Here is a 12,190-nt window from a genome sequence, read left to right on the forward strand (position 1 = left end):
TTTTGCAATGCTTGTCATCATGCATGTCAGTGTCCCACTGATTTTGTGATGAGTGCATTTTTCTTTTCTCTGTGCCACTAGCACATCAACCTGAACTGTTCTCATGATGAACTGAAATGGATTTTTAACCTCATCAGGTAAGCCTCTGCTTGTTTGTTTGTGCTCTCTTTCTCTGCTGGTTGCTGAAATCTAAAATGGTCAACCGCAGATCAAATCAAATGAAATGACATCAAACACAAGGTTGGAGACCGAGAGAGGATAGAGAAACAGAGACTCTGTGTGTGTGTGTGTGTGTGTGTGTGTGTGCGAGACAGAGACAGAGAGATATTACAGAGTTCATGATGTGGAATGTGTCCACTGGTTATCAAGATGTCCAAAACAACTACTTCAGTCTGCTCCAACTCTTTCCTAAATCACGAAGACTCATTCGAAGAATGTGGATGCATTCAGAGTCTGTTTCCAGTTTGTGTATGGCTTTGTCATTCTGGCTTCTGTCACGCGTCGACATATCCTGTTTGTGAGACTCCCCTAAGCTGACGTATTTTTATTAGCCGCCCAGGGACGTATTCAAGAGAACATTATGCCTGAGGGTAAATGTGTACCTGTGGGTAATCTGCCTGAGGCAAGGCAAACTGCCCGAGGGTAAGCAATATTCAGTATTCATGAACACAAGAGTGTACCTGCTTGTCTACAAACTCGAAGGCAATTTACCCTTACTACCTGCCAAGGGTGACTGCCCACGAAGCAGAGGTAAATATGGCGGATCCTTTTGCAGCATTTTTCTTTCTTTTTCTCTCTTTTTTTTAAAAAAAAGGGGAAAACAGGCGTGCTTTACGGATAGCACGTGTTTTGCGAACTCTCTTGACAATGTTCTGAACTGTGGTGCAATGAGAAGTGAAACTGAGAGCATGTGCAGAAGGGAATCGTTGGGTTAGCTGTCTGAGCGATGTGTCTTGAATACGAAGATAACTTATCCTTCAAGGTAAACTGTACCTGTGTGTCCCTATCATGTCAAAGGTAACATGCCTATAAAGGCAAAATGAATTTTGTCTTGAATACAGCCCCAGGTTGGCAGGCAAAGCGTTCAGCCGGAATCCCACATACAGAGCAACTCACTCGCGTCAGTGAGTGTTTCGGTTTTAGTGTGTGCATGTATCTGTCTGGCACTCCACCGTCAACTGCTGTGGGAGTCACATTAGACCAGGGGTTTGGGGTTTTTGATGTTTTCTGCTGTGGTTAAGCAGCAGGTTGTCGTTGGTTTTTGTTGGTGGGCATTGCAACGGCTGGAACACCAGTTCCAGGTCTTTCACATAACCTGTCTCAGATGAGGGTTGTTTACTTGCCTTGATTTTCTTAAATTTGCATTTAATCATGTAATTGTTTTATTTCTATTTTTGATTGGATATTTATACAATGCAGATGACTGGGCATAGCTTTTATTGTATAAGCACAAATGGCGTTCATTAATTGTTTATGAATCTGAGCATTTATAACACGATAAAAACTTGTGTTGTTTTATGGATGAAATGCCCCTTTCTTTGATGCGTTGACTTTTGTTTTTCCAGCAAACGAGTCACAAATTTCTCTTTCAGAGATAACAAAATTATTTTGTTTTGCATCTTGCTTACTCATGCATCGCAAGACTATACTTACTAAGACTTAATAGGCAGGAGAGTTTCAGTTTCTCAGGGAAGCGTCACTGCGTTCGGGGAAATCCATATGTGCTACACCACATCTGCTGGGCAGAAGCTTGACCAGCAGCATAACCCAACGTGCTTAGTCAGGCCTTGAGCGCATGCTTATTTATTTCTGTACTTAATAGGGTCTAAATAATTTTGCCATGGGATCTTTTTCAGTGCGCCAAGTGCGCATTGCACACGGGACCTCGGTTATCGTCTCACGCTCAATTTGATTTTCCAGTCAAACTTGGGAGAAATGGTGAGAGCGGGATTCGAACCCCCAACCCCACGGACTCTCTATGTTGTCAGCTGAACGTCTTAACCATTCTGCCATCTTCATCTGAACGTCCCATACACAAGGCAGAAGAATGGCAGGCATCTGACTTTACATCCTAGCTGATACCGAATATGTTCTAAAGGCTGGATACGTTAACGTTAAGTATCTCTCTGTCTGTCTCTGTCTCTCTCGTACGTTAAAAGAAGGTTAACTGGTTGAAGGTCCCATATCCATCGGGGCATTGAATATCCACTGCGTATGAAGGGCTCGGAATAGGGAGGGAAGGCAGGGCCCAATCCTCTCCTTCCAATGATTTCACGTACCATTCACACCTAGGTTGAGTGAGGAAAATCGGAGTACTGTGCCTTTCCCAAGGACCCAACACCAGGCCGAAAAGTGGCCTCGAACTCTGAACACTGGTGATCACTGGATCAGGAGTCCAACAACGCCTGGCCGAGTTTGCCTCAGAGAGAGAAAATTTTGACGCTTTGACATGCCAAAGTTGGGGAGAGAGAGAGAGAGAGAGAGAGAGAGAGAGAGAGAGAGACAGAGAGAGAGAGAGAGAGAGGGTGACATACAGACAAATGGACGGACGGAGGCACAGAGAGAGAGAGAGAGAGAGAGAGAGAGAGAGAGAGAGAGAGAGAGAGAGAGAGAGAGAGAAGAAGAAGAAGAAGAAGAAGAAGAAGAAGAAGAAAGAAACGGAAAAAGAGAAACGAAATGAAATGTTCATTGCTATGACATCCTGATTGATGGAGGAAATACAACACTGTGTTATATACGTTAGCGTTTAGAGAACGCCCACTTCCCAGCTCTTTGTTTCTATCTCTCTCTGTCTCTCACTATCTGTCTGTCTGCCCCTCTCTCTGTCTTTCTCTTTCTCTCTCTCCACTTTCTCTCCATCTCTCTCTCCTATAGTCCAATCCCACACGCTGAAATCATATCAAAGATTTAAAGCAATAGCCACCAGCCTGGTTGATAAATCATTTGGAAAAAGAAATCATCCTTCCTCAAACTGGTTTAAAAATAAATCCAAGTTTTTTCTTTTAATGTTTGAACAACAACAACAACACACACACACACACACACACACACGATATAACACAATAAGAGAAATATCCTAATTTTCGTTTTATAGATTTTTCAAGGATAAATGACGCAATGTGAAAAAATGACGTATAGAGTATGTTTTCTTTGTGACGTATTGTTGGGTGATGATCTCACAATTATGTGTTTACGTTGTGGCAAAAAGACAGCCAATCAGTTTCATTGTAATACCTGTATCGGTATGTAGACGGAAGTAAATGGCAAGAGTTCTCTCTCTTCCCGAACATGCAAATGATGTGCAGGTGGTACAATTGCGTCGCGGTGCAAAATCACTGCAGAGTGAGATGCGAAATCATCTTAATCCTCCATTATGAACAGTCAGAGCTGTGCAACACGTATGTTACATTCATGACAGCCCAAATAGATTATTCTGGTTCTAATTATCACTGCACATAATTTCATTTGCAATTAAATTGGATAATCAACTGGAATGAACTTCCCGTTAAGTCTACAGACTGAACAATAACAGAAGCAAGCAGTAGAAGAGTAAACACAAAGAAAAGTGCACGTGACTAATGTGGTTCAAGTCCAAAACGACATGAATTCCACAGAGGAGATGGACGAGACGTCATTCCCCCAAGTGCAAAAGAGCCATGATCGTCAGGAAAGGTTGGACCCCGGGTATCATTTTGGCCAGGGGATTCGAAAACGTCACCACCGTCTTCGCCATGTGTCGTATCAAGGAGGGTAACTGTTCACATCAAGTCGTCCTCATTGCTTTGGCCGTGGTCGATTTCCTCTTGCTGTATACTGGCGCATTACGAGACTGGGTCATCGTCATATTTGAAGTTCATGTACAAGTATCGCACACTGTGGTGAGCAAGCTTCATGTTTGGGCGGTGTATTTCCTTGGTGCTATGTCTGCCTGCCTGGTGACGTGTGACGGTGCAGAGAACCATCACATCACCGTCAGACTTCAACACAGTACGAGAACGGTGTTAGTGTGCATGACATTAGCGGCCATGGTCCTGACGTCCTCTGCGCTTCACTTCCACGTGGTGGTCGGCATGGAAACGGCCCATGACGATGGCTGTGTTCTATGGTTATTCTGGTATGAAGACTTTTTCCTTGGCGTCTGGACTAGGTTGGACATGTGCATGTCTTCTGTCCTGCTTGTTATATGCCTTCCTGTGTGTGACGTCATATTGTTGATTAACTTGTTTATCAAGGTGACCTCCACCAAATCAATAACCGTTCATACCTTCATGCTTCCTGATACTCGGCACAACAACAATCGGAGAAAGGTATGTAGCGTTCAAGACAACGGTTATAATTCTGGCTCTGTCCATCACTTTAATTGTGCTGACTCTGTCCGTGTGTGTCTATATAATTTGGCAAAGTACCTGGCTTAATGAGACTGATAACGACGTCTCATTGTCTGTCAAGACGGATTCAGCGTCTGCAGTGACCAGACTTCTGTTGTAAACGAACAGCGCCGTCAACTCTCTCCGTTATTGTATTACAGGAACGAGGTTCAGGAGTGTTTTTTTTCAGCTTGGTTTGCTGCCGTCGACAGGTGCACTCTGCCCAGAGAACAGGAATTTCCGCCGTAAAGAGGAGCTCGCAGCGTGAGCAAGTTCATAGAGTCAAAGAGTTTAATTGAAATAATTTCAGCGAACTGGAGCTTCGTTGAAAATAATTCAGTGGACAATGTTCACCAGTTTGGTGATGATGAGTTTGGTATTATTTGAATGGCACATCATAAAGTGGTTTATTCACGAAGAAAACATTTAACCAAAAATAACCAAAATATGATTTTGTCATATTTGAAATGAGCTTGGTTTTTGTGACAAAAAGACGTGTTTAAAAATCAAACCTCCTTCACTCAATACATTGTTGCACATAACCCAAATAATACGACGCCACAGAAGATTGGTTTTTGTAACTGATGTCGTGGACAGCTGATGCAGGCTAATTTCACTATTTTGGAGTTCATTTGAACATAAGAGCAATGACAGTGCCATATAAAACAGATCCAAGCATATTTCTTTTTGTTGGAGTTCCATTGAAAATAAGATCAATGACAGTGTACTTGAGTCTGTTGAATGCTTTCATAAATGAGCTGGATGAAGAACACTTTCATGATCAAAGGTGGAACATAGTTCGCCTTAACGACGGGGGAATGCGGACACAAGAGTTGAGGTAGCAACGTGTTTCAAACACAGGGTCTCCCACAGGCAACGCAAGAAAACATACAATTCAAAGAGACAAAAAGGCAACAGCGCATGTTTCGAGAGAAGCGGCTACCTTCCCCTGTTTGCTGCGTCCACTGTGTGTCATGCATGGCCGAATCAGTTAGGCACTGGACTTCTGACCAAATGTTCACTAGTGATCAGAGTTCGAAGCCCCGTTTTGGCATGGTGCTGTGTCCTTGGGAAATGTATACCGACTCACACTCTGATTGTTCTCACTTCACCCAGGTGTTAATGAGTACCCGAATTTAGTTGATCGGGAAGGTTAAAAAGGAGGAAAGGAGAGGATTGGGCCCCGCCTTCCCGTATCGAGCCCAGTGCACAGTACATATGAAACCACTGCTTCGATGGCCATAAAACCTATTGGACCTTTAACCTTTTACTGTGCTGTATTCAGCGTAGGATGAAGTGAAGTGGCGAAAGAGAAGGAGAGGGGTCGCATGGGAAGAATTTTTTTTGATTACGGGCCTGCATGGTTGTGAGAAGGACAGTGAATCGTCACGGGGAGAGCAGTGGTCTGGTGGTAATATGCCGGACTAAGAAACGAGTGTGCACAGTTTCGAATCCCGCACAGTTAAGGGTTTTTACTGGATCTCGAGTGGTGAACTGAGTGCTGATATTTCGGCTGAAAAGATAAATGGAGGTGCCCTGTGCAGCATCACGTAAAAGAACTTGTGTCCAAGTAAAAGCGCTGTCCCCAGCAATGTTCTGTAGATAAACACACAACTTTGATTGTAAAATATTGATAAAAAAAAAAAAAAAAAAAAAAACTGGGTGACGCTGAGCTCTCTCCAGAGACAGCAACACGAGTCTCACAGAAATCCGTTGTGAGAAAAAAGTTAAACGACACGACACGGTAGGCTCACGTCATGGCACGACACGATGCGTCACAACACAACACGATTAAAACAGTTGCAAAATTTGTGTAGCGGAGTCAATGTTTTGTCTTCTTTCTGTCTTTTTTTAAAAATATACTTTTTGTTTTATTTTTTTCCTGCATTACCCGAAAAATCATTGCCAACAAAATCTGTGAGACATGTTTTCTAATGCTTGTCATGAAGCATGTGAGTGTCCCACTGGTTTTGTGGATCAGTGTATTTTTCTCTCTGCCACTGGCACATCAACCTGAACTGTCTCACAATGAACTGAAATGGATTTTTAACATCGTTAGGTTTGGGTTTGTTTATTCTTCTTCCTCAGTCTGCGCCACCTTTCTCCACTGGCTGCTGAAAGCTGTATCATCCGCAAATCAAATAGAATGACATTAAATAAAACACAGTTTCAGTTTCAGTTTCAGTAGCTCAAGGAGGCGTCACTGCGTTCGGACAAATCCATATACGCTACACCACATCTGCCAAGCAGATGCCTGACCAGCAGCGTAACCCAACGCGCTTAGTCAGGCCTTGAGAAAAAAAAAGTGAATAAATAATAGATAAGCGTACATAAATAAATAGATAAATAAATAATAATTATTATAATATAAAAAAGGTTACTAGTAGTAATAAAAAAAGACAAGAAAAAAAAGACAACAATGATGATAAATAAGCAAATAAATGTAAAACATGAAGACACACATTCACACATACACCCACACATGCATAACAGATATGCACCAAACATGCAGTTTCACAGATATGAAAGCACAGTCAAATACACATAAACGTACATGAGCCCCAACACACACCACACACACACACAACCAAACCCAACCCAGCCAAACCAAACCTAGCCAAACTCTCTCTGTTTGACTGTCTGTCTGTGTCTGTCTCTGTTAGCAATTTCCCCAAGGGTTCTGTATTTTCATTGAGGCAGGATATGATCCGATTGTTTTTTTGTTGCATTTGCTGTGGCTCCAGACAAACAAGAAAATAAATCAAACACATTCTTGCTGTTTTTTCCTTCTTCTTTTTCTTTTCATTGTCAGTTCCATGTTTAACTATGCTGATTACACTCAGGCAACCCGCCTTCTTCCTGTTTTCCTTTTTTAGTGCTGATGTGGGAGAGGCTGTGATATTCCTTCAGGAAGCATGGAATTTTCACCAGCAAGAAATCTCATTGTTTGCTTTTTTTTATGCGTTTGCTTCTCCAGGAGGATACAACTGTATCTCGTTGTGTTTCATTGCTGATGCGGTTTTTAATTCATTAGCATGGGTAAGTGGGAGACGCTGTGGCAGAACTGGTTACACGTTGGACTTCTGATCCAGAGTTAATTAAACATCAGCTTGAGGCCATGTTTCGGTACTGTGTGTCCTTTTGAAAGGGTATTTAGCTCTGATTATCCTCACCCTATCAAAGTGTGTTATGGTACCAGTCTTCGATCAGTGAATATCAAAACGACGGAAGGAGATCACTATGCCCTGCCTTCCTATTCCATGCGCAGTGAATAAGAATTCAATGTCCGATGGTCGCAAAGACAATCGGACCATTGACCTGTTAACCTTCTGATAAAGAGAAATGAAACGTTTGTCCCTGTGACACACTGCTTGATGGAGAACATACAACACTAAGTATTGTATGAGTTACGCCCGCTTCCCCACTCTTTGTCTCTCTCTCTCTCTGTCTGTCTCTCTCTGTCCCCCTCTGTCTCTGTCTGACTGCCTGTCTCTCTCATTCTTTCTCTCCTCGTCTCTCCCCCAAAGTCCACCGCATACATTGAAAGCAGTTGACTGATCTAAACCAAAGGATGTTGGCTTTGTTGATAAACCATTTGGAAAAAAAAAACTTGGTTAAAATCTTCTATTACCGTATATAAACAACACACACACACACACACACACACACTTCAAATTTTAGATCTATGAGACAAACTTGTTCTTTTTTTTTTTTAAAAAATCGGATCAATGACGTAATGAGAAAATGACGTGTGAAGTATGACAATTTTTTATTTTATTGACATCTAGTACTTTCATGACAGTCCAGCGCATTATTGAGGTTCTAATTACCACTTGCTCATATATTGATATTTGCACTGAAAAGGGATTATGAACTGGTTTTATCTTCCCGTTCAGTCTGCAGATTAAACACTAACAGAAGCAAGCAGTGGTAGAGGAAACCCGAACAATAGTGCAGCTGAGGATTGGGGTTCAAGAAAACAAGAGTCCAGAACAACATACATATCACAGAGGAGGACATGTATCCCACAAAGGAGACAGATGAGACGTCATTCCCGGAATACAAAAGTGCCATGATCATCGGGAAGATCTGGACCCCAGTTATCCTTTTGGCTGGGGGATTTGGAAACGTCGCCACCGTCTTCGTCATGTCTCGTGTCAAGAAGTGTTACCCTTCACAACAAGTCTTCTACCTTATTGCTTTGGCCGTGGTCGACTTCCTCTTGCTGTGTATAGGCGCGTTACATGAATGGGTCATTGATGTCTTTGACGTGGATGTGGCAGAAAGGCACACTGTGGTGTGCAAGCTACACACATGGTTATTATATGCCTTGGGCACTATGTCTGCCTGGCTGGTGACGTGTGTGACGGTGCAGAGAACCATTGCCATAAGCCTTCCACACAGAGCGAGAACCATGTTCACCGTGCGCAGAACACGCATGGCGGTAGCGGCCGTTGTCCTGACGTCTTCTGCCCTTCACTTCCACATGGTGGTCAGCATGGAAACGGACCCAAAGTATGGTTGTATTGGACGGTCAGTCCAGTATGAAGATTTCTTTTTTGGCGTCTGGACTTGGGTGGACATGTGCATGTCTAGCATCCTGCCTTTTCTCTGCCTTATTGTGTGTGACGTCATGTTGTCAATGAGCTTGTTCAAGGCAACATCCATCAGGTCACCAACCATTCAATCTATCAGGCGTTCTAGTACTCAGCACAACAACGATCAGAGAAAAGCAGCGTTCAAGACGACGGTTATGATTCTGGCTCTATCCATCACTTTTATTGTGCTGACTCTGCCCGTGTGCGTCTATATAATATGGTCCAATACCTGGTTTGATGAGATTGAAATCGACGACTCATTGTATGCCAAGGATGAAATAGCACACACAGTGACCAGCCGTCTGTGGTACACGAACAGTGCCGTCAATTTTTTGCTTTATTGTATTACGGGAACGAGGTTCAGGAGAGAGTTTTTCAGCTGGATCTGCTGCCGTCGTAGAGTCTGTCCCAGTGAGCACGAACATCCACCAGAGAGGAGCTTGGAACGGGGGGAAAAACCCGACTGCTGAAACTTTGACTCCATCCTAAACCAAAGGTATCTCAGGATTTTAGTTGAAATCATTGCAGCGAACCACAGCTTACTTGAAATGTCAATGAACTATGTTATCCCTTTTTATACATATCTCAAGAAAGCAGTGATGATCAGTTCGGTGCTTCTTGAATGGCACATCATATATCTTTGTCAATGAAGGAAACCTTTAACCAAAATAATCAAAACATAAATCAGGCAACCAAATTTCGGATGGGTTTGGTTGGTGGAGCCAGAAAGACATGTTTTTGAATAAAATTTTCTGAATTCAGTAATTACTTTATTGCAGTATCCTCCGCCTGTTCGTCTGAGCATTTAACAAACTAGTTTGCCAGCTTAAATACCACTCACACGTCAATGCCTTCAGCTGGCTATTCATACGTCTAAACTTTTTTCTGTAATACATTGTGAACAAAGAGTCTGGCAATATCACGTTTACAATTACTGTCATGCCTTTAAGCATAGAACATCTGCTTAAAGCATTGACGTCAGTAACTGTGATGAATATTCGTCAGATGTAATGGCTGCTACAGTCATCACACACCTATAGTACCTAACAGACGGATATGTAAATATGTCTATAATTCACATCTATTTTGGCTGGGGGAAATCCAGAATAAAAATGTGTGTGTGTGTGTGTGTGTGTGTGTGTGTGTGTGTGTGTGTGTGTGTAGGAGTCCATGTGTGTGTGTGTGTGTGTGTGTGTGTGTGTGTGTGTGTGTACGTGCGCGAGTTAGTGAACAGATGAAGCAGGGAAACCAGAAAAGCGATAGTTACAATAGTGGAGGCGAAAGATGTGAGAGAAACGCCGAGTTCATATATCAATATAAGATAAGACAGAATTTTATTGTCTGTAAATGCACAGACATTTGTCTTTTGGCTCGTGTAAATATGATATTAAACACATCAAGCACAATCACTTTAGAACATGGTCATTCATGAAAATATGCAACACAATAACTAAAGGAATAAAATTGATGTTAACTAGGTAAGAAAAAACACATGTTGGCCATAAAATTGAAGGCAAGCTAAACACGTTTAAATCGCAATCTCTCAAAAACATTTATGAAGCTAATTTGTGTTTGCACATTTATTCTGTGATCGCTGCTGTGTTCACAGGTCAAGTGATCGGTATAAGGACAAGCCCGGCGCTTCCGTTTTTTGAGGAAGTATCTGGGTTTCTTCCAGTGTACCTTTTCCTTACCTGTGTGCTGGCTGAATCGGTAGCATAAGCAGCATTGACTTGAAGTTGTGTGCCTTGTGAATGGAGAGAGTTACCGCTATTTACTATTTATGAAGATGATTATGCGTTACAATTAGCTTTATGAAAAAAATGTAGACCTCATAAGAAAACACATAACACATTAATTACATAGATAGATAAATGAATGAATGGTAAATAGATAAATCGATAAATAAATAAATGAATGAATAAATAAACAAACACACAAATAGAATAGTAAATGATGATACTTACTCATGTACACGCCCAGGCGCAATAGCCAAGTGGTTTAAGCGTTGGACTTTCAATCTGAGGGTCCCGGGTTCGAATCACGGTAACGGCGCCTGGTGGGTAAAGGGTGGAGATTTTTCCGATCTCCCAGGTCAACATATGTGCAGACCTGCTAGTGCCTGAACCCCCTTCGTGTGTATACGCACGCAGAAGATCAAATATGCACGCTAAAGATCCTGTAACCCATGTCAGTGTTCGGTGGGTTATGGAGACACGAAAATACCCAGCATGCATGAACCACGACAGAGTCATCAGCAAGTCGATGTTGGTCGTGTAACGGAAAGAAGAAAAGAAGAAGAAGTCAACACGCCTTTCCCTAGCCCCCAACGCTTCCCTCCATATTCGTACACATCAGGTCACACTGGCAACAATAGTGCTCCGGCCACTGTCACATTTCATTGTGATGGTATGAGTATAAAAGAATAAGAACTGAATCAAACAAATATGTATGATAAAATTTGAATACAGTACCAGGATAAAATCATAATTTTACAGGAAAAGAAATCACTTAAAATGGAAATGGCACTTGATAAAACCAGTATAACTTTATTGTCGGTAAATTCTATGAAATAATTATGTCCTTTGGCTAAAGATCAGGTAACATTATACATAATATGAGGCACAGTCATTTTTTAGAAGATACATATTCATAGAAATATACAGTGTAATAACTACGTAATCAGATCAATGTTGACGAGGTAAGAAAAAACAAACAAACATGTACAAGACACTGAAATGTAAGATAAGCGATGCACGTGCTCAGCACAATAACTAAAAAAACGTATGAATGAAATTGATATAGACCACATTTATGGGAGAACGTGTCAGACAACGCACAAAATATGCACATATACATAACTCCCCCACTCACGTACACATCCAGTCAACATGCATTGCCCTCAGCACTCTACTTCAACCACATACACATCAGGACACACCGATAACTACAGTGCACCAGCTACTATCACATAACATGGGAAGATAATGATGATAATAATAATACTAACTGGACATTTATCAGCGCTTTCCTCATTGCACAAATGCTTTACAATCCACACACACGCATACGAAACGCACTCAGTCCTCAACTCACAAGCATGCACAATAAACATACCGATATATGCGCATACAAACTCGTACGTACAATACATACATACATACATACATTCGACGCACACACAATACAGCGTTACAAATATACCTACACAATCAACTAAGGTGC

General features: G+C 41.9%; 1 protein-coding gene across 1 annotated transcript; it reads left to right on the forward strand.

Annotated features, from left to right (window-relative positions):
- Positions 1-8,385: 8,385 nt before the first annotated feature.
- LOC143283829 (G-protein coupled receptor 39-like) lies at positions 8,386-10,583 on the forward strand. Its single transcript, XM_076590203.1, has 2 exons — positions 8,386-9,165; positions 10,575-10,583. The coding sequence occupies exons 1-2, from the start codon at positions 8,386-8,388 to the stop codon at positions 10,581-10,583; spliced, it is 789 nt and encodes a 262-aa protein (XP_076446318.1).
- The last annotated feature ends 1,607 nt before the right edge of the window (positions 10,584-12,190 follow it).

Source organism: Babylonia areolata, chromosome 7, assembly GCF_041734735.1.
Source record: "Babylonia areolata isolate BAREFJ2019XMU chromosome 7, ASM4173473v1, whole genome shotgun sequence".
Lineage (NCBI taxonomy): Eukaryota > Metazoa > Mollusca > Gastropoda > Neogastropoda > Buccinidae > Babylonia > Babylonia areolata.